The sequence below is a fragment of the Camellia sinensis genome, chromosome 12 (assembly GCF_055761805.1).
Source record: "Camellia sinensis isolate YWXY chromosome 12, ASM5576180v1, whole genome shotgun sequence".
Taxonomy (NCBI): Eukaryota; Viridiplantae; Streptophyta; class Magnoliopsida; order Ericales; family Theaceae; genus Camellia; species Camellia sinensis.
Genome location: NC_138972.1, coordinates 130,870,681 through 130,895,165, shown reverse-complemented (window position 1 = coordinate 130,895,165; position 24,485 = coordinate 130,870,681). Strand labels below are relative to the sequence as shown.

The following is a 24,485-nucleotide window of genomic DNA, read 5'->3' as shown; positions in this document are numbered from 1 at the left end:
CGTTTTGACATGAATGGGTAGGCCGAAGGCCGTTTTGACACGAATGTATGGGCCGAAGGCCGTTTTGACGTAAACGAATGGGCCGAAGGCCATCTTGACAGAAATGAATGGGCCGAAGGCCGTTTTGACATAAATAAATGGGCCGAAGGCCGTTTTGACATGAATGGAAATCTGAATGGGCCAAAGGCCAGAATGTTTGGAACTACAGTCACTTGATTTGAATTTCGTATAGTTATATATCTATTAAATAAAAAGATGAATTGGGCCCAAGGTCGTTTGGAACATGTTGTTCTACATTGTTATGTAACTTCTGTATTTGATTTGATATTATTCACTGGGCTTTCGCTCACGCTCATTCATGTGTTTGTAGGTGAGCCAAGAGGAGTCCAGACCCAGCCTCAGTGAAGTCTGTATGGAACAACTAAGGTTTTGAGAGAGTCAGCCCTTGTGTCTCACGCACGAGACCCGTCTTCGCCCTTTTGTCATGTATTTACATTTTGTCAGGTTGGCGAAGTTTTGAATACGTCTGTATGTAGTTTTGCTCGGCTGACTTAGATTTGAATGATTCTGTCTGTACCGCACTTATGTTACTATACTTTATGTTGTGAGTTATTAACATATGTATGTCTGGAATGTTATGATGTGCATATAAGCACGGCTCTATGGACAAAGTTTTAAAATTGCTTCCGTTTGGCCCCTTTTACTCTAATGAGTTTTGTCTTATTTGGTTTGAGGCCGTAGGTAATCTCGTGATTACTGGCCGGTTATGGCCTTAACCCAGAGGGGCGGGTTCGGGTCATGACACTCAAGTTCAAAGTTTTTAGATAATTTTACATGATATTCATTCAGAAGGTATGTCTCTTAGCGAGTTTTTCCAAGTCGCTGCTTTAGTGGAAAAGTTACCACCGGCTTGGAAAGATTTCAAAAATTAGTTAAAACATAAACGCAAAGAGATGACCATGAATGAGTTGATTGTAACATTAAGAATTGAGGAAGATAACCGAAAGGCTGAAAAGAGAAATGGGAAAAATCCCATTGAGTCCAAGGCTAATGTGGTTGAATAAGTTCATAAACCACATAACAAAAAGAGAAAGTTTACTGGAGATGGTCCTAAACAAGGCGACAACAATGGCAACAAGAAGTTCAAAGGAAAATGCTATAACTGTGGCAAGACTGGACATCGAGCTTCTGACTACCGCCGCCCTAAGAAGGATCATGGAAGTACAAGTAAGAAGACCACCAATCAGGCCAATGTAACAGAATTGGATTACATCTCTGACGGAGTGAATGACATCAACCTCTCTGTTGTGGTGTCTGAGGCTAACTTGGTTGGAAATCCCAAAGAATGGTGGGTTGACACTGGAGCAACTCGTCACATTTGTGCGAACAAGAAGATGTTCACTACCTACAATGAGGCTGCAAATGGTGAACAACTTTTTATGGGAAATTCTTCTACTTCTACTGTGGCTGGACAAGGGAAAGTGATCTTGAAGATGACATCAGGGAAAGAACTGACCCTCAACAACGTACTGCATGTACCTGACATCCAGAAGAATTTAGTTTCGGAGTCTTTGTTAAGTAAAAATGGCTTTAGGCTTGTTTTTGAGTCTAATAAATTTGTATTAACAAAGAGTGGTACGTATGTTGGTAAGGGATACATGAGTGATGGTCTCTTTAAGTTGAATGTAATGACAATGGTACCGAAAGTTGCTATGAATAAGAATAACACATCTTTTGTTTATATTCTTGAGTCAAATTTTATGGCATGGTAGATTAGGACATGTGAATTTTGATGCTTTGCGTAGATTAATTGGTTTAGATTATATACCAAAGTTTGAAATTAATCCTAATCATAAATGTGAAATTTGTGTAGAAGCGAAACTAACTAAGGCTCCGTTTAAATCGGTTGAAAGAAAAACCGAACCTCTAAAATTAATTCATACTGATGTATGTGATCTAAAATTTATTCAAACTAGAGGAGGCAAAAAGTATTTCATAACATTTATCGATGATTGCACAAGGTATTGTTATGTTTATTTACTTAGAAGTAAAGATGAAGCCTTAGAAATGTTTAAACTCTACAAAACAGAAGTTGAAAATCAACTTGGTAAAACCATTAAAATGGTTAGAAGTGATAGGGGTGGTGAGTATGATATACCATTAAATGAATTTTGTGCACAACATGGCATTATTTACCAAACTACAGCCCCTTATTCTCCACAGTAAAATGAAATTGCTGAAAGGAAGAATAGAACCCTAAAAGAAATGATGAATGCCATGTTACTAAGTTCAGGCTTACCACAGAACTTGTGGGGGGAAGCAATATTGTTTGCTAATTATGTTCTTAATAGAATACCGCACAAGAAAACCAAAAGCATTCCTTATGAATTGTGGAAAGATCGACCACCTTCCTACAAATACTTAAAAGTGTGGGGGTGTTTGACAAAATTTGAAGTTCTTGTTCCTAAAAAGACTAAGATTGGACCAAAAACAGTAGACTGTGTGTTTATTGGTTATGCTCAGAATAGTAGTGCATATCGGTTTCTGACTTATAAATTAGAAATACCTGATATAAATGTGAACACTATTATAGAGTCAAGGAATGCTGTGTTTTTTGAACATGTCTTTCCTTATAAGAAAGGACATGAATTAAGTTCACAGAAAAGAACTTATGATTGTATACAAAGTCACAAGACTAATGACAATCAAACACAAGAGACTAGTAATGGTCTCGACCAACAGGATTTAATTGATGATGAACCAAGACGAAGTAAGAGAGCGAGAACATCAAAATCCTTTGTTCCAGATTTTCTGATATACTTGTTAGAAAATGAACCTCAAAGCTTTAAGGCAGCAATGACAGGTACTGAAGCACCTTTGTGGAAATAGGCTGTTAATAATGAAATTGAATCCATTATGCAAAATCATACTTGGGAATTGGTGGATCTTCCACCAGGTTCTAAACCTCTTGGATATAAATGGATATTCAAGAGAAAAATGAAAGCAGATGGTTCAATTGACAAGTATAAAGCAAGACTTGTAGTTAAAGGTTATAGACAAAAGGAAGGTCTGGACTATTTTGACACATATTCCCCTGTGATAAGAATAACATCCATTCGCATGCTTATTTCTATAGCAGCGTTGTTTAATTTAGAAATACATCAAATGGATGTTAAGACAGCTTTCTTAAATGGTGATCTAAATGAAGAGATCTATATGGAGTAACCCGAAGGGTTTGTAGTATCAGGACAAGAAAAGAAAGTTTGTCGACTTGTAAAATCCCTTTATGGATTAAAACAAGCACCTAAGCAATGGCATGAAAAATTTGATCATGCAATGCTTACTAATGGGTTTAAGATAAACAAATGTGACAAATGCGTCTATGTTAAAAACACTGACCAAAGATATGTCATAGTTTGTCTTTATGTGGATGACATGCTTATCATTGGAAGCAGTCAAAACATGATCAAATCAACTAAGTAAATGCTTAACAAAGGATTTGATATGAAAGATATGGGGGTCGCAGATGTTATATTAGGAATGAAAATTAGTAAAACATCTGACGGATATGCATTATCTCAATCACATTATATTGAGAAAATTCTTGGTAAATTTATCAAGAATGATATGAATTTAGCTAGAACACCTGTAGATATCAACCTTTATTTATCGAAAAATAAAGGTGATACAGTGTCTCAGTTAAAATACTTCCAAACCATTGGAAGCCTAATGTACCTAATGAATTGTACTCGTCCTGATATAGCTTATGCTATCAATAAATTGAGTAGGTACACTAGTAACCCCGGAGAAGCCCATTGGAAAGCGATCATTCGGGTTCTTAGATATCTAAGATTCACCCGTGATCATGGTTTGAACTTTACTCGATATCCAGCAGTACTTGAAGGTTATTGTGATGCAAATTGGATATCGGATACTAAAGATTCAAAATCTACAAGTGGATATGTCTTTACTCTAGGAGGCGCTGCTGTTTCTTGGAAATCCATGAAACAAACATGCATCGCACGATCCACAATGGAATCCGAGTTCATTGCTTTGGACAAAGTAGGAGAAGAAGCAGAATGGCTTCGTTACTTCTTAGAAGACATTCCAATGTGGCCAAAACCTGTGCCAGCTATTTGCATTCATTGTGATAGTCAATCTGCAATAGGCAGGGCACAGAATCATATGTATAACGGTAAGTCACGACATATTCGTCGTCGACATAATACCGTTAGGCAGTTGTTGTCAACCGGAATAATCTCAATAGATTATATAAAATCTAAAGAGAATATTGCGGATCCGTTAACAAAAGGTTTGACAAAAGAGCTAGTGTATAGTTCATCGAAGGGGATGGGATTAAAGCCTATTACATAAGAGTCGTCATAATGGTAACCCTACTTATATGACTGGAGATCCCAAGAACTAAGTTCAAAGGGACAACTAAGTTATGTATGGCTTGCCAGGAATCACCAAAGGATTAAGTTCCTACCCATTCCTATGGTGAGAGTGATATCTGCAACATATGTTGTATGCAGGGGTATAAGGATAAGCTTTGCTTTTAATGATTACTTATATCTCGATTAAGGCATAAAATCAAGACGAGTATAAGGAGATACTCACAATAAGAATCACCTATATGAGTGTCGAACTGGGGCCGGTTCTATGAGAATGCAAAAGTCTAAATTCTCTAGAAACACTCATGAAAACCAGGCGCGTTCAAGGCCAAAATGAACACAACAGTGAGAACCACGATGTGTTAGAAGATATTTTGTGTGAAATCTATTGTCTTGGCTTACACAAACGGCTGAACAATTCAAGGCATCGCGTCCATTGGTTAGCTAGTAAGTCCGATAGGTTATCACTAGGGAAGGTTCAAGGCCGAAAGCTACCTATCCTGATGCAAGATATTTTCGACTTATACTCTTTCGATAAATCTGCATATTGTTGCATTTCCGTTGTCATCAAATTCCATTCATGTGGGGGATTGTTGGAAATGGTTATAAAATTCTGGGTAAAACCAGAATTTTTTCCTAAGTTTGGTTTATTTTTTAGGTGGGCCCCGTGCGTCGATTTACGCAGGTCAAAGTGGTAACGCGTTCTATGCCGTGTTGTGATTCACGTGGTATATTTGGTTGCTCAAAACCATTACCGAGTGAATGGGAAATTGAAGCCAAAGTGTGCTCCATGGAAATAGAGTTTTGGTGGAAATTCCTTAAGGTTGTAAAATGGCTGGTCCCACATTGATTTGGTGGGAGGTTTTGAATGGGTTTATAAGGCTTGGGTTTGGTACTTGGGGTGTGCCCCAAGGGGTACCCAAGTGTTTTAGAGGGAGAGGTTATGGGCAAAATCACCACACACGCGCGCGCGCGTCGCCGCCGCCATCCGTCCGGGCGGGCTGGCTGGGTTGGGCCTGGGCTTGGGCGCAGGTGCGTGGTGTGAGGTTGGGTTGAGCTTGTTCGGCCTAATACTAATCTTTTTGGGCCAAAAACATTTGAATTTAATTTTATTTTGTTAAAATAAAATCCAGAATTCAAATTAAACCGGAATAAACTGGTTTGGTTTTACTGTACATCCAAACAGGGCCCTTCCCGAAATAAACTTATGGCGATCCCGGGTTTACCCTTGTTGTACAGTGATCCGAACATGTGTCCGTGGATGTTGGTAGTTGTTTATTATCTTGTTTGCATCCTTTTTACTTCGTATTTGAGTTATAGGATGTGTTGGGCAGGTTTGTTTCAGGTTGGTTGTGTTTGGGAGCCTAGTGCTGCTGCCCAGATTTTTGGACCGTCGCTCGAGCGAGGAGTTGGTCGCTCAAGCGAGAGTTGAGTTCGTGTCTGGTGGATCGAGCCAGAGTGGCTTCGCTCGAGCGAGCGAGCGATTGCGTCTGGTTCTGGACCTGAGAGTTGCATTTCTTGGCTCGAGCGAGTTTTCTTCGCTCGAGCGGTCTGGTTGTTCTTCGCTCGAGCGAGAAGTCTGTCGCTCGAGCGTGCTTCTAGTTACAGACCTGAGGGTTTGAGTTGTTAGCTCGAGCGAGCATTCTTTCGCTCGAGCGCACTTCTGAGTTTTTGGCTCGAGCGAGAGTTTTCTGTGTCTGGTCGCTCGAGCGACAAAGTCTTCGCTCGAGCGAGCGTGTTTTATATCAGCGGACAGTAGCGTTTTTGAACATCAGTTTTTCACTTTCTTTTTCTTTCAAACCCTAGATCCGAGACTCTCTCTCTCTAAACTTACACTCTCTCTAAGATTTGATCTCCCTAGAGTGTGAATCTAGCCTAGGGCCTTTGTTAAAAAGATAGAGGGCGTTGAGAGCTTCGACTTAATCTGAAAAAGTTCGGATTTGGAGCACGTTGATCTTCGAGTCTTCATCTCCTTTTTGGCTCAAACTTCGAGGTAGGGATATCCTACTCCTCTCTATGGATTTTGTCTTTAAATTTTAGTATTTTGAGATGTTGGGGTTGGTTTGGTAATTTGGTGAAAGTTTGGGGCTTTTGTGTTATTTTACAAAAGTTGGGGTTTTATTCATAATAAACCTAGAAGCATGTTTGGCATAGAGAAATGGAATAAATGTTGAATCATTGATGAAAATGGGACCTAAGGATTGAAATGTTAATTATGGATAATGACCTAATTACATTGTTTGATTAATTGGGATAATTAATTGTGAGAAATGAGGAAATGAAATGTTGATTGAATATCCATTGTGCATTTATTTTCTGTTTAGAAATAACTGCTTTGGGCTATCGGTGGAGGATAGTCGTGATTGTTGTAGACAATGCATGATGATTAGGCAAACAGAAACTAATCAATGGAATGTGTCATGGAATTTGACGGTTGATAGAATACATTAACTGTATGTATTGAGTGATTGTATATAGAACCAATGTGTTTGTATACGTTATGTGTAGAAGAGGAGATGGGGGATGTACTCCGCGGTTTAGGGGAAGATGGGGGATGTACCTCTAAACCGGATAGTGTTGGGAGAAGATAGGGGATGAACTCCGTAGATACAGCTCATATGCTTGTCTAGAGAAGTGAAGATAGAGCTTATATGCTTATCTTTGTGAAGTGTGGATACAGCTTATATGCTTATCTGTGAATGTGGGATATTGTTGTTATACATATCTGTTGAGAATGTGGATATAGCTTATATGCTTATCTGTGAATGTGGGATATAGTTTTTATACATATCTGTTGAAATAATGATAGAGCTAACATGCTTATCTGTTGAAAAGGGAAAATGAAAAGTAACTTGGACTCATAAGTCGTATGACATAAATATGTGATTTCTGTGAATGTATCAGTGTTGGCCATCTATCAATTACTAATCTTTTAGTCATTGTTCATGGTTGGTTTAGTGTATTTCTACTGGGCTGTGGCTCACCCTATATGGGAATATCATTTTCAGGTACAGGTAGCATGCCACCTCCAAGGACATAGCTTGGGAGGCTAGAGGTGGACATACTTTTCTCGTTTTGTTTTTGATGTATTACATGCAAATTCAAGCCAAGGGCTTAATGTGTAAATGAGTTAGTACTCTTTTGTTGTAACCAAGTGTTAACTTGGAAAGCTGTAAGCCCGTAGGGCATTTTGCTTTTGTTGTTAACATGTAATACTTGTGTAATGAAACTCTGATGAATAAAAGAATGTGGTTATTTCATATGTCAGCAAATGTCTTATTTGATGGGTTTAATGTTATTTTTTTTAGGGCGTTACAAAACTAGTTTGGTTTTTAATGTACATCCAAACAGGGCCCTTCCCGTTTTTGTATCTGTTTAAATTATAAACCCAACAGATTCATATCTATTTGAATTCAAAACCAACAGGTTTCATACCTGTTCAATTCAAACCAATAGCCACCTTTACATCTATAAATAGACTAGCCTCCCATTTGGATTAAAACTCCAATTTTCGTACTCCATCCTCTGCTATAAATCTTTGCATTTTGCTGCATTTATTTTCTGAAAGAAAGAGTGTAAACACTTAATGTGTTCGTAAGGCAAACAATTTGTAGTGCTGCTATTGTTTGTAGTAGATCATTTCATCCTGGGAGATAGACGTCCAAATTCTGAAAGCACCGTGGAGTGGACGAATCTGTCTTAAGGACACAGTGTCAAACACTGGACTTGATCAGATTATAATTCGAAGAAATTAAATCAGGTAAGTTATTTAATTTATTTTCAATGTTATTATTATTTATTTAAATAAGATTTTAATTTTGTTTTTGTAACAAAATAAAATCTGTTTTTATTTTTTTATTTTTATTTTTATTTCGAGTTTAATTTTTGTAATCAAACAAATTCTCTCATTTCCTTTATTTCTTTATATTCTAATTGTTGTTTAGTACACAACATAATTTAATTAATTTAAATACAGTGAAGATTGTCCAACAAGGCATTGGTCTCCATGAATGTGTAGATCAATCATTATTGGGCTAGATTATAATACTTTTTCAAAAACGATTACAAGGTTTTGTAATAACAATGAAGTTGGTTAGCCAGATTGTGAGTATTTGTGATCCTCACAACATTGTTCTAATGTATGCAATTTTTTGGTTGGTGGTATGTTGAGCATACAATTTGTTCTTCTTTTAGCTCTTTTGAGACTAATTTTTTAAGGTAAAATTCGAGCCAATCATAATTTTCTACTTTAAGAGTTAAATTTATGTTATTATTTTGGATTTTATAATACTCTATTTATATATATATACATATTGTCAGTGTCAAACGTCTATTGATAGCTTGCTTTGATAGTGCCATATTCTTTTTTTTTTTACTTTAGAAATGGCATGGTGGTACTCTTAATCATTGGATGGAAGAGTACAGAGTGGAAATAGTGGTGAAGTTAACAGTTCAAGTGGACAATCAACGTCTTGAAGAAGCAAGGCTCACTGATATTGGAAGATATATAATTCGGTTAGTGTATATATGTTTTTACTACTTAAAATTTCTTCAAAATGTTGTAGTTATTATTTATAACACTTTGATATATTTTTTTTGATCAGCGAAATAAAAGATTTTATTAAGAAACTGAAAATGAAGTGCAAATAAGGCAAGGGAATAGAATTGTATCATTGTTTAGAAAGACCGCTTCCCAATGTGCAATTTCCCAGCCACAAACAGAGTCCAGATCATCTGCCATACTTTCCTGCCGTGGTATACAAAACGACGTCGTTTTGTGTTAAATGACGCCATTTTATTTAGTTTTTTTTTTAATTCAAAAAATTCATTTCCTTGTTTCCCCCCTTTTCTCTTTCTCTGTATCGTCTTTCCCCTATTTTCTCTTTCTCTGTATCGTCTTCTTCGCTTTTGCACCATCTATTTGAGGTGACTGAACCCTAGCAGAGAGAGAGAGGCATCGTGAGAGGCGACTGAAAAGTCGGAGTGAGGAACTGCAAGAGAACTAACGCGAGCTGAGAGAGGAAGTGAGAGACGAAAGAGATGGCGGAGATGGAGGAGCAGCGCAATGGCGAGCAAAGGATCGTGGGCGACGGTGAGTTCGGCGGCGATACGATGGCGGGAAAGCAACATTGCGGCGACAACGAGGTCTATTTCATCATCTTGTTGTTATATATATATATATATATATTATATGTATATATGTATAGATTTGTTTCAGATTTTAACCCATTTCACATTGATTCATAGATGGTTGTTATCTTGCTGTTATATATATATATATATATATATATATATATATATGTATAGATATTTTTCAGAAGATTCGGACATTTCAGATTTATGTAATCTGTTAATTCAAATTAACCCATTTCAGATTTTAATCTGTTGCGTAGGTGTAATCTGTTAATTCAAATTAACCCATTTCTGATTTTAATCTGTTGCCTAGGTGTAATTTGTTAATTCAAATTCAGATTTTAATATATTTGATTCAGATTAATTCAAATTTGATTCAGATTAATTCAAATTCGATTCAGATTTTAATTCAAATTGATTCAAATTTGATTTAGATTAACCCATTTTAATTCAAATTTGATTTTAATATATTTGATTCAGATTTTTATCTGTTAATTCAAATTACCTATGCTTGATGATTTTTATCTGTTAATTTTTATCTGAATTTGATCTATGAACTGTTTTTGCAATGAGATCTAAGAGAGTCCATGAACTGTTTTTGATTCAAATTAACCCATTTTAATTCAAATTTGATTTTAATATATTTGATTCAGATTTTTATCTGTTAATTCAAATTCAGATTTTTGAAATCAATTAATTCAATTTTTTTCATATGAAATGGGTTCACTAACTGACATGGGTTCAGTCACTGAAGTAGGTAAATTTTATGTTATATATATATAAGTCAAATGTTTTCATATGAAATTTTATGTTCTATATATATAGTTAATCACATTGATCTATTTTCACATTCATACATTAAGTTGTGGATTCATATAATTTGCCTCTATTATATGGTTTATATATATGAAATGTAGGTAATGGAAGAAAGTAATATTGTTGATGATTGTGGTTGGAAGCCGAAAGTGGGAATGCCATTTGACTCTGAACAAGCCGCATATGACTTTTACAAAACGTATGGGGGAAAGGTGGGCTTTAGTATTAGGAAGGCCTATGCAAACAAGAACAAACATACGAAGGAGATAATATCACGTACGTTTGTATGTTACAAAGAGGGAAGTCGGGGTATTGACAAACGAGATCCACTTGTCAAAAATCCAAGACAAGAGGTAACATGTAGTTGTGGTGCCCGATTTAGTATATATCAAGTTAGATAGAATTTCAGGAAAATATATTGCTTGTGATTTTGTTGAACATCATAATCATGATGTTGTGCCTCAAGATTGTATTCATATGTTGCCATCTCAAAGAAAAATATCTACCACCCAAGCAATTGAAGTAGAATTAGCTTCACAATCTGGAATTCCTCTTAGGTCTGCTTATGAACTATTTGGTAGGGAATCTGGTGAAAGAGCATCACTTGGTTTCACCAAATTAGACAAAAAAAATTACCTAAGATCGAAGAGACAAAAGATTTGGAATATAGAGAAGCAGGTAGTGTGTTGCATTACTTTCGCAAGAAAACTGTGGAAAATCCATCTTTTTTTTTTATGCAATCCAATTAGATTATGATGAGCAAATAAGTAATATATTTTGGGCTGATGCTCAAATGATCATGGACTATGCTCAGTTTGGTGATGTAGTGACATTTGACACTACTTACAAACTAAATAACGAGCATAGACCTTTGGGATCATTTGTTGGATTTAATCATCATCAAGAAACAGTTATATTCGGTGCAGCATTGATGTATGATGAAATTGCTGAATCTTTTACATGGTTGTTTCAAATTTTTTTGGAGGCAATGTCAAACAAAGCTCCGAAAACTATTTTCACAGATCAAGATGCTACGATGGCTAAGGCCATTCCAATTGTTATGCCCGATACAAACCATCGTCTTTGTACGTGGCATTTGATGCAAAATGCTATCACACATGTAAGTTCTGTTTTCGATGATGTAGGTGTCAAGGCTGTGTTTTCAAAATTTATGCATGACATTGATGATGAAGAAGATTTCCGAATACAGTGGGACCAAATGCTTGATAAGTATGATGCATTCGACAATCATTGGTTGGAGCAGACTTTTCACGTGAATGAAAAATGGGGATGGCCATATATTATGAATTCTTGGGCAGCTGGAATGAGTACTACTCAACTTAGTGAACCCTTTAATGCATTTTTGAAGGATTATCTGAATTGTGACCATAACTTGGTGGAGTTCTTCATACATTTTGAGAGGGTGCTCTATGAGAAGAGGTATAAGGAATTGGAAGCCGAGTACAATTTGTCCCAAAAATTGCCGAGGGTTTCAATTCTAACTTTGATGTTAAAGCAAGTGGCAGAGATTTACACGAAAACAATTTTTGAGGAATTCCAAAATGAGTATGTGCAGTCCATTGAAGCATCCATTATAGGCACTATTAATGATGGTGAGAGCACCATATTCACAATAAAAACAATGGTTGATGGAAAAAAAAAATAAGATTGTGACAATGGATAGAGGGGGTTCTTTGAGTTGTAGTTGCAAGAAGTTTGAAGTGAAGGGCATACTATGTTGACATTGTGTCAAGGTGCTTAGAGATATATTCAATGCAACGGAACTTCCTCCACAATATATACTCAAATGATGGACTAAAAAAACAAGGGCTGAACGAGTGAAATATAGACGTGGGTATGAAGTGAAAGCTGATGTGAAATTACATCAGAGTGACCGATATCGGTCATTAATGACCATGTTTAGAGCAATAGCGAGTAGAGCCGCTGAAAGTGAAGAAACTTATCAATTGTTAGTTTCAAAAGGTGAAGAATTGAGTGTAATGGTTGAAGACAAATTAAGTCTCCACATTTGTGGTCAAGTGGAGGTAACTGATTTGAGAAATTCGTCAAGCAACGCATCTCCACAGAGTGATGAAGTAGATTGTCCTATCCAAGCTAAGGGACTGAAGAAAAGAGAGTCAACTAGTAAGGGAAGAAGGAGGATTAAAGGTGGAATGGAAAAATCTATTGCAAAGAAGAAAAGGATGCAATCTATTCAGGTTTGGACTTGAAAAATTGCATATGATTAAACTAAAACATTACAGTTTTCTTTTAAACTAAAACATTGATTTTATTTTAGTAATGACCCACTTTCATTAAGGTTTTTCGTTGTATGTAGGGTGCCGCTGATTATACTCCCCAATGTGAATCTCAGCCTCATTTCGGCATGGGTAATAACTCTATTTAGGTAATATTTAATAGTAATGTGGTCTTTATATGGTTAGTTTTATGAATTCATTTCATTAAGTTCGTTCATTATATGGTTAATTGTTGTTATCTTTAATTGGTTTGCTTCGCAATGTAGTCGGGTGGTACTGTTTACATTTCCCAAGGTGAAGCACAACCTCATTTCGTTATGAGTGGTAATTCTTTTCAGGTAATATGTAATAGTAATGTGGTCTTTATATGGTTAGTTTTATGAATTCCTTTCATTAAGTCCGTTCATTATATGGTTAATTATTGTTATCTTTAATTGGTTTGCTTCGCAATGTAGTCGGGTGGTACTGTTTACACTTCCCAAGGTCAATCACAATCTCGTTTCATCATGGATAGTAATTATAATCAGGTAATATTTTTTTGTGTGCAAGTTTTTAAGAAAATATTAAATAATGACTATGTTTTCTAGTAGAATATTTTGTTTACATACTTTATGTTGGTTGTATTTAGGATCATGCTGTTGGTGTCAATTTTTCTCAATCACAACCTCGTTTCGTCATGGGTATTAATTATAATAAGGTAATATTAATGTTCAATAATGTTTCTTTTGTTTTTAACAATTTTTGGTTACATACTTTATATTGGCTGTATTTAGGATCATCATCATGATATGTACATTTCTCCATCTCAACCTCGACCTCAAGTTCTTATGGGTGGTACAAGTGGTCCTCCTCTTACGTATGGTACATATGATGTGAGTTATAATTAGTGACATAGCTTACATTTAAAATGTAGTATACATTGTAATCAAAGTTGAATAGATGGTTTGGTCTATTGCAGGGACATAACACGCCTCAGTCAATGCCTTATGTGTATCCCACTCACAGATCTTTTCAGGAGTTGCTTCGAGGAACAAGTGTTGAAAACTTTGCAGTCCAACTCTCGCAAGCATCACATAGTCCTGCTGACAGTCATGTACATGGACATCCCTGAGAAGTTTATTTTATTTTCATTTGTTTTGGACAGATGTATTTTGTGTTGGACAGTTTTTTTTTATTTTTATTTTTGACAGATTTGGTCTTATGTATGTTGGACAGATTTGGTCTTATGTATGTTGGACAGATTTGGAATGATATGGACGTCCTATGGACAGATTTCTTTTATTTTGGACAGATTTGGTCTCATGAATGTTGGACAGATTTGGTTGTGTTATTTTGTGTTGCACTGGTTTATAATATTGTGGACAGATGTGGAATAATCTGGATAGATTTCTTTTATGTTGGACAGATTTGGTCTCATGAATGTTGGATAGATTTGGTTCTGGTTTGTGTTATTTTGGACAGGTTTCTGTTATTTTCTGTTGTCTGCATAGATTTGGATTTTGGACAGATTTGGTTATGTTGTGGACAACTTTGGTTGTGTTATGTTGTGGACAAATTCAAAACATGTGCAACAAGATTTCATTTCTTTTATAAAATAATGAATGAATGAACAAATATAAAATGAGGACAGATTTGGACATATTATGTTGTGGACAGTTTTCATTTCTTTTGGATAGATTTCACAGGTGAAGAACAAGTATGACCTGACCAACAATAACAAAATAAAATAATGAAATCTGTCCACAACATTATAAAATAATGAAATCGTCAAACATGGGTAATTTCAGGTAATGATATTGACAGAAACAAAAAAGAAGCGCATCACATTCGTCAAACATAGGTAATTCCATTAAGCGTTACATATCAACATTCATAGTTTAAGGTTCACAACATTCAAAATCCAAATACATCCACCAAAAAAAAAACAAAAAAACAAAAAACCAAATAACTAACTAAAAGGTTACATTCACTTCAGTAGTGCTATTAGCATGGTACAACCAATCAACACTATGGTTGTGAACATAAATAGTTTCATAGCTTCTTGGTTTGCCTCAACTCGTTCCAATCTATTTATAATTTCATTGAGTTTGTCAACACCATAATCATAGCCTCTCTCATTTTCATTCTTCATATAACTAGCTTTACTTTTCCTTTGGATATTTGATGCATTCCCAGTCAAATTCGCTCCTCATCCAAAGTACTCGCACATCCTATTTGCACACTTGAAATACAGCGTCCCTGGATTTTTCTCTGATTCCGATATGAACACTGCAGCTTTTTTTCCACAATTGCATCTTCTATTTTGCAAATATCCAGCACCAATGTTTGAACCCATTGACATGATCCTAGTAAGAGCATTTTATGATACAATCAGTCCATTACAACTTAAGACAACATTCAAACAAAGATTTAAAATAAAACACTAATCAATGATATAATAGCCATTTGTCTAATAAACATTGTCATTTTCATGTTCATGTTCATTCTTAATGTCATTTTCATGTTCATGTTCATTCCTAGTCATATACATAGTTCATGTTCATTCCTAGTTCATATACATCGTTCATGTTCAAACCAGTAAAATAGCACACTGTTGTTTATATGCATTGTCATTATTCAGGAGCACACTGTTGTTTATAGCACACTGTTGGTTATATGCATTGTAAAATAGCACACTGTTGTTTATATGCACGCAGTCCTTAATTGTTTGATATGAATTGTTTTTGCAGTGTCTTTAATTGTTTTTGCAGTTCATGGACTCTCTTAGATCAAACAGGGCAGTCCTGCTAAAAAATTATTTGATCTATATTGGTCCAGACCAAATTCAGGACTCAACCATAGGAAATTTGAATTAACAGATAAAAATCTGTTAACAGATAATTTTTTTTTTAAAATCTGAATTTGAATGGGTTATCTCTTTGAATGGGTTAATCTGTTAATTCAAATGGGTTATCTCTTTGCAAAAACAGTTAATCTGAATTTGAATGGGTTAATTGATCTATACCAAATTCAGGACTCAACCATTCATTTTCAGAACTCAAAGAAACCAAATTCAGGACTCCCATTCATTTTCAGAACTCAAAGAGACCAACTTCAGGACTCCCATTCATTTTCAGAACTTAAACACACCAAATTCAGGACTTCACCATTCATTTTCAGAACTCAAAGAGTCAACAGAGTCCAAAAGTGTCAAACATTGAATTCCTCAATCATTCTGTTGCCATATAAAAGGAAAAAAAAATCATTTTTAATAGTAATGTGGAACCCAGATTAAGGAAGGCCAGATTAACACAATCATTCTGTGGAACCCAGATTAAGGAAAATAGGACAAATATTTCTTCATACTGTGGAATCCCCTTCAGGCCCAGATTAATGTCATTATTCCAATAAATTGGGAATAAAACAAACATTGAACAGATTAACTGGTTCAAAAATTGGGAAAAAATTGAACTAGTTCATATACATAGTTCATGTTCATAAACATAGTTCATGTTCAAAAATTGGGGAAACCTTAAACAGAAATTGGGGAAAAATTGAATAGAAATAACACGAAGTCTGTTTCAACAACAAATCCATGAAACTCAACATAAATCAAAAGCATCTATTGGCAACAAAATCATATAAAAAAAAAGTAAAAAAACACGAAGGGACGAAGGGAGAAAATGAGAATGAAGACGAATGGACCTCGTCGCCGTCGCCTGCCGTTTCTCGTCGCCATCGTCTGTCGCTTCCCCTCGCCTCACCGCTGCCTTTCCTCTCCTAGCTGTAGTCACCTCTATTCTCTATTCTCTATTCGTCTCACTAGGGTTCAACACCAGACAACAAAGGCTGAAGCAACATATAAGAAGCGAAAGAAGAAAAGAAAAAAAAAATGGGCAGGGACCACGGCAGGAAAGTATGGCAGAAGATTCAGACTCGCCACAAACACCTAAGAGTTGAAAAGATTCCAACTCAGCACCTCAGAGTAAACACTAAAGCAAACAGCCCTTTATAGTATTAGTAAGGGCCCAAGCAACAGAAAGAAAAAACCAGTAACAACACTACCAGTCCAAATCCAAAATTTTAACAAAATGGAATCTGCTGCAAATTATACAGGAAATCATTGATAGAAAATGACACTCTCTTGAGGTTGAACTTCTCCCAAATGGAAATTCTGACTTTAATGAGTTCACACAATTCTTCCCTATTAGGTTGAGCTCTTTTGAATAGACATTCATTCATGTGCTTCCATACTGACCTCAACATTGCCCAAGGGTTACTTTCCACGTTTGTTTTTCTACTTTTCTGAAAGAAACCCCACCCCACCATTGCAATAGCTCTCTCACTGAACCTGGTGTTACCCATTGGGTTCGCTACCAATTTAGAATATTTGACCAAACACACCAACTTAATGGGCAAAGCAATAAAACATGATCCACTTCCTCATCCTGATTATTACAGAATACACAAGAGGTACTGGTACTTCCATTGAGGATGCCGATTCGCTTTAGGAACACAGAGGTCTTGACATTTCCTTTTCACGCACCCCAACAGAAGAACTGAACTTTAGGTGGAGCAATGTTTTGCCATAGCAGCCTTGAATCTTGCTTATAGGACCATTAGCTGACTCAAGCCAATTGTACATTGAAGCAGTGCTGAAAATACCAGATGAAGATGCTTTCCAAACTGCTTTATCTTCTTGATACAAACTGGTAGTCAGAGCCAGCTGAAGGAGATTCACCAGCCTTATCATTTCATCGTTTTCCCAAGCAAAAAGAGCCTTCTGAAATTTAACCTCCATGATCCTTCCTAATCCTTTCGTTGCGAGATCATCATGAGAGAGTCCATCTTCTTAGTTGACAAAGTAAGTAACCTTGGAAATTCATCTTTGAGAGTGAAATTTGTAGCCCATTTATCAAAATGTTTACACCCCATTTTGACTAGCCCTAAGACTTTGGCGCTTTGCTCTAGGCACCCAATGATGAAAATCGGAACACACAAGATTTCGATATCTCCAACAATAGTCATGTCTAAAATTGGATCTCAACCTTACACCCGTTTTGGCCAACTATTTTTAGACTATTAAAACCATTTTCAAATTGTTTTTAGCCGTGTAGAATCTAATGATTTCTGTGATGTTCAAGCTCACCATTTCAAATCAAAACATTGTACTTTTCGGTAACTGAGCAAAGACAGAGTGTAAATGAATGGAAAGGAGGAAAATCCTTTGGAAAAATTTTGTTTTCACCTCATTTTTGCCCTGGACATACAAAATATAAATAGCCGGACAACTTTTATGCATAGTCGTACACTTTTATATTAGTCGTACAATAAAGCAATGGACGAACAATTTTGTGATGGCCAGACAAACTTGGCCAGAAATAGAGCAGTTTCTAGAAAATGGTCTCCTATGCACGTAAAGGTGCCACCTCCACAACTCTCATTGGAATTGCGGAGCAAGGCATCTCCTGGCCTATAGATACACCCTTTAATTAGTATTTTCAAGGGTTGAAAGGTTTAGATGAATTGTATAAGCATAGAGACAACCAAACACTATAAGCTTTGAATTCTTCTAATTCTCTCTCTCTCTCTCTCTCTCTCTCTATACATACAACTCCATGCTTGAAGACTTGAAGCTTTTGGTTGAAGATTAGAGGCTGAATTCAGATGTTTGAGGGTGCCCAAAGCCTGAATTTTTTACTTTCTCACCTCCCAAACACCCTATTTTCTGAGTTTCTTTGATTATTTAGATTGCTTATAGACTTGTATAGAGGGTAATAGTCTCACCCTATGCTTTGTTTTCATAATTGTCTTGTTTTCTTTCATTTCCTTCTTGTTTTCTCTCATTTTCTAACCAATTTTCTCATTATCCAAACATGTTTAACTCTCATAATTCAGTCCTTATTCATACTTTGATGAGCTATTGTGATAGTTTTGTGGGGTTAATTGGGTGATTGGAGAGTTTTTATTTTCATTTTCTCATATTTTCTTCTTTACTTTCTTGGAAGCCAAACATGGTTTCCACCTAGAAATGGCTTGCAATCTAATCTCCACATCCACGTTTACATGGATTTGATAATCAATTTACTCTTTTCCATAGGTAGAGATGCAGATTCTTTTCTATTTCTTTGATTTCAATCTCACTTTTTTATAAGTTACTTTTATGATCATCATTGATTTTTCCATATTTTGATGATCAAAGAAGTCTCTCATTTCATCATCTTCTAGTTCTTATCTTAGTTCCTTTCTTCATTTTACTTCTATGATCATCACATGATTTTTCTACATCTATGATAATCAAAGAAGTTCCATCTTCTCATGACTATTCCAGATGAGAATGGTGGATTTCTTTTATTTTGTTTCTTATTTCCATCCCTTGATTGCTTCCATAGTTATCATGTAATGATTCATATTGCTTGATGATTAAGGAAGTCAATCTATCTCTTCCTTGATTATTGTCATGATAGGAGGGGTAGATTACATTTATTTTAATATTTGCTACTCTTTCTCTTGTCTTTTGGTGATTGAGATTGAGATTGAGATTGAGATTCTCTATTTTATTGTTCATTTAGAAGCTTCTATGGCATAAGTGAATTTAATTCTCTCATTATTCATGATGATTGAGGATGAATTCATCCTGTCTAGCTTCTAGCGGCATTTTTACAGAATTATAGTGCTTCTCTTTTACATTCCTATGTTAGAGAAGTACTTTGGCTAATTTTCTTTCCATTACTTCATTTTCACTTCCTTTGCTCAGTAGCTTTCTCCATTCTCAATTTGTTTTCCTGATCGGAAAAAAGAAATTTTATTGATTAAGAATCAAGGAAAAATCCTTACATCATACATCAACAAAGATAAAAACTAAGTAGGTGATATAAGCATCAAAGTGATATCCCTTTATCCCAACTAGGTAGGCACAAAAGGACACACCCAATCATTTGCAGCACCTACACCAAGAAGGCTGAGGAGAGATCAACCAAACAGAGGACTAAAATAACATCTACCAGCAACCTAAGAAGCAGGCAAAACAAGCAACTAATGGCCCCTAATTGCTTTAAGCCTAAACACCAAATCAAAAACTGAATAACTCAGCCCGTCCCACATCGGAAGTTTGCATGGGTGCTCTTAGGAATATATAGCACCACTAACTTGCTACTTACTTGGGCTTGAGCTTTAGGGTCATGTTACCCATAAGTTACTTGGGCCAGCAGGTAGTGGGGCATTATACTCACCCCTTTGATATGGTATTTCCCCCCAAATGCTCTTTTCCAACTTCTTAAACTTGAATCCATCCCACCATTCCAGCAAGTGACTCACAGATTGTGGAACAACCCATTGAATACCCCACCATGACAATGGCTCTGTCCAGATTATCCAGGCAAATGGGCAATAAAGAAGCACATGGTTCACTTCTTCATCATTGGAGTTATAAAAGAACCATAAAGGGCCAACATTAGGATCAAGAACACCTATGTTTTGTAGAAACACTAATGTTTGTAGTCTGCCCTTCCAAGCAAACCAACATGTGAATTGCATCTTTGGAGGAGCAATATTCTTCCAAATCGACCGAAGCACAGTAGACAATGGACTAAGATTCAAATTGAGCCAATCATAAACTGACTTAACAGTGAATAGGCCTGATGCTTCAGCTCTCCAAACCAATCTGTCATCCTCTACTTCACTCAGTGCAGGGCTGGATTGAAGTATATAAATGAGCTGAAAACAATCTTCCACCTCCCAAGAAAACAGTTGCCTTCAAAAGGAGAAATCCCTATTAACAAAATATCCTTCCTTAAACCCCTATTAACACTTCCAAATCTCCACCACCATTTGACAAGAAAACACAAATTCACATCACTTAATCTTCTAATTCCTAGGCCCCCTGCATCCCTTCCTCTTGAAACATCACTCCACTTTACCATGTGGATTTTTCTTTTCAAGTCAGATCCTCCCCACAAAAAATTAGCTTGGATTCTTTCTAGTTCTTTAACCACACTTACAAACATCTTAAATAAAGACAAGTAATACATTATAATACACTGGCAAACTTTACAACACAAATTTAGCAAGTGCTAGTCTAGCCCCAAATGATAAGTGTCTTCTCTTCTGTGTTGCAAGCCTCAACTTGAACTTCTTAACTATAGGGCTCCCATGTAGATTTTAATCTAGGACTTGCACCAAGAGGCATGCCTAGAAAATTGAAAGGAAGATCTTGTTTGGAACAATTAAGTGCATCAGCAAAGTACATTTAGCTTTGATTATTCTTCTCATTTTACTTCTTAGTGTAGATGTATGTATATTGGTTTCTCTTTTCTATTATTTCCTCTATCCCTTTTATTTGGAGCTTTTCATATTTTGGCATCATATTTTCTTTGTTCATCATTTTTTCATGTTTTACATCCATTTTTCATGCATAAGACTTGGCTCATTATATTTAATGCTCTCTTTATCTCTTATGTGATTATGTGCGCAATCCCATGTTTTGAGACGGTTCATATATCATATACTAGTAGGTAAGTCTTTAGTTGCATTTTGATGTATGTATTGCATTAGTTTCTTTGCACCTAGGATCATGTATGTTTTTTTAACCCTTTACGCTTGGCTTGGTGCGGATGAGTTTTTTTATCTTTTCATCTCGTTTGTGCTTGTTTTTCGTATTATGTCCGTCATTCTACCATGTCACTAATTGATTACTTGAGATATCTGTTTGATTGCCCATGGGTGGAGGTTATTTCACTTAAGTTGGAATCTTGATTTACTATACATGTGAATTCATCTTTTCCTTTGAGTTGCACAATTTCAAACTTTTTTTTTTCTAAAAACACAAAGATCAAAGTATTCCAAAATAAGTGATTTAGTCTATATTTATTTGCTTCACATAGTAATTTTAGCATTGATAATCAGAACTAATCATATATTGGTAATGAATTTCATATTGTGAATTAGTAGAGGCTGATTTTTGATCGAGTGAGCGGGGGTGCTCAATTCATGACCTTCTTTCCTCAAACCTAAGTTCTTGAGCCGAGACACCTTGGTTATGATGGATAGTGGCCTTTGGCATGAGTCATGAGTTTCTTAGTTTTCCGAAAAGATTAGATGGCGATTCTGAGCCTAGTGATGCAGCCCATTTTTGGAATTTCTTGTGACTAGCGGGTTTTATGGATTTGCTAGATTTGGACTCTCATTTTGTTTCACATTGCACAGTCGTGAAACCAGATCAAGGGTTTGAACTGCTAGACGCTCCGAAAGTACCCCTTCTTGGAAGAGAACCCACAACCCAGAAGTTGATTTGGCTTCCATCCCCTACTACAATTGCAGCCTTGTAAATAAAAAAAATCAAACAGATTAGTGTGGCTAAAGCAATAGAAAGAATATCCTGCCATACTCTTGAGAGTCTATTGTTGATTTCAAAATAGGGTAGCTATCTTCCCCCAACAGTCCATATTTTGAACATAGGAGTTTCTTCCATCATCAACCCCAAATCTCCACCACCATTTTGCTAGGAGGCAAAAATCCACCTCCCTAGCTCTCCTAATGCCCAACCCACCATGGGGACCATCTATTTACACACACCAAATACTCTTTTTGCACATCCTTCTCACTACACACACCAAAAAAAATAATTCCTAATTAGTTTACTCACTGTACACAGTTTATTCCACATCTACCCTCTCACACACACACACACACACACACCCCCGACTCCAAACCTAGCTACACACACCCATTGAAGCTGAGCTCCATCTTCAACCTTGAGGATATACACACCCATTGAAACTTACCGTGTGCAAATACATTGAAGCATTCCATCACATAGAAGCTTACCGTGTGCAACCCAGGTGTGCAAATACATTGAAGCGTTTCATCCACCAAGCTGCATCCCATTGAAGCATTCCATCACATTTTCAATCCTCATTAGGTGAGTTTACTTTTGAATCATCATTCCTATTTAATTTGCAACGTAGAGTTTTGTTTTTTTCATTTTGAAAATGAACGAAGACCCACGGATCGTGAACAAACCGTTCGGAACTGGGTTTCCGAAATTGAGGAATTTGTTCGGAAGTAGGAATCCGAAATTGATGATTTATTTCAACAGTCGATTTCCGAAACTTTTTGATTATTTCGGCAGTCAACTTCCGAATACATTAAATTCAAACAACAATCAACTTCCGAAATTAATTTTTTGTTTCAGATTTCAACTTCCGAACAATATATATATTTTCGAATTGCAACTTTCGAACAGTGTTTTTTTTTTTTTTTTTTCTCCCTTCTTTTGTGTATTATTTTTACATTTGTGGTAATCTCAATATTTTAAGCATCCATGTTAGTACCCATTGAAGCATCCATGGTAATACTTTTGAATCATTATTTTTTTTTTAAATTTTATTTTGTTTGGGTATATTAATTTTTTGCAGAGAATATGGATTTTGAATATCAACAACGTGTCCCACCTACTGCTTCAAATAGACGACGTCGTGAATTGGATGTTGGCCATGAACGGGGACAAGGGCGTGGGCGAGGATGAGGTCGAGGTCGTGGTCGAGGTCGTGATCCAGTTTCGGTAGAATATGATATCCCCAGTGCCAGTCAAAGTAGAAGCCGAAGCCAAAGACGAGTTGAAGGTGATGATATGCCTGACATTGCTGTGGAGGACACCTTTTTACCCGACATTGACATACAGTCGTAGGCCTAGGCGTAGGCATACAGCTGATTCGTGACATGTTATTTGCGTGTTGATGAATTTTTTTTTGTGATTTTTGTAAGATGATATTGTTGTAATGGTAACAGTGGTTAACATTTTTCTTATTACAATGGAATGGCAACAATGGTATTGTAATGACATTTTATTTTTAGAATGGAATGGTAACAATGGTCGTTGATTTTGTAAGTGATATTTTCTTATTATCAAACATTTACATTTGGTGAGCAATTCGAAACATAAAATCCATGTGAATTGAGTAGTGTAATCCAACACAAAATCCGCGCAAACTTGACTTCCTTCAGTTGACACATATTCCTACATGTTTTGTATAACATTACAAATTTTTAATGGCATTATAAACATAAATTTGCAATTCGAAATTGTAAATTTAGTTTGCAGTTTGTAAATTTGGAATATAAAATGGGAAAATAAAATTTTACTTCATTCGGAAGTAGTTGTCTGAATTTTTTTTAAAATTTCGGAAGTTGAATGTTGTAAAGGTTAACTTTGTTCGGACAACAACTTCCGAATTTAAATACTTTGTTCGGACAACAACTTCCGAAATTAAATAATTATTTCGGCTGTAGATTTCCGAACCAAATAATACAATACGACCCTAGCTATCCGAACGACGCTGAAAAAAAAAGTGATGCTCATTTGGATATCCTCCACAGGCAAATCCGACTCTGCTCATTTCCAACGCAAATCCTCCAGAACAATGATGAATGAAGAATAAGTGATGCTCTGTGAAGGTGAGTCCAACGTGATGGATGACTGACTTCAGCTTAATGAATGAGTGCTAAACTTGGAGCTTCAACGTGATGGATGTGTGTGCATTGAGACTTTTGAATTGGGTAGATGTCTAAAATAGTAATTTCATTTAGGGATAAAATTGTAATAAGATTAAATATCATTAAGTATGTGCAAAGAGGGTATTTGGTGTGTGTAAATAGAAGCTCCCCCCACCATGGTTTTTACTTCTAGCGACTTCCCCCCATTTACCCATATTGATTTTTCACTTCAATTCAGATCCTTCCCATAAGAAAGCTGGTTGAATTTTATCTAATTCATTAGCGACACATTCAGCAATCTTGAAAATGGATAGACAATAAATAGGTAAACTTGACAAAACCAATTTAATGAGAACCAATCCACCTGCGAAGGACAGAAGTCTCCCTTTCCATGTTGAGAGCCAATCAATAG

General features: G+C 36.0%; 1 protein-coding gene across 1 annotated transcript; it reads left to right on the top strand.

Moving 5' to 3' along the window:
• The first annotated feature begins 9,434 nt into the window (after window positions 1–9,434).
• LOC145803871 (protein FAR1-RELATED SEQUENCE 5-like) lies at window positions 9,435–12,009 on the top strand. Its single transcript, XM_082897252.1, has 3 exons — window positions 9,435–9,539; window positions 10,445–10,619; window positions 11,093–12,009. The coding sequence occupies exons 1-3, from the start codon at window positions 9,435–9,437 to the stop codon at window positions 12,007–12,009; spliced, it is 1,197 nt and encodes a 398-aa protein (XP_082753378.1).
• Window positions 12,010–24,485: the final 12,476 nt, after the last annotated feature.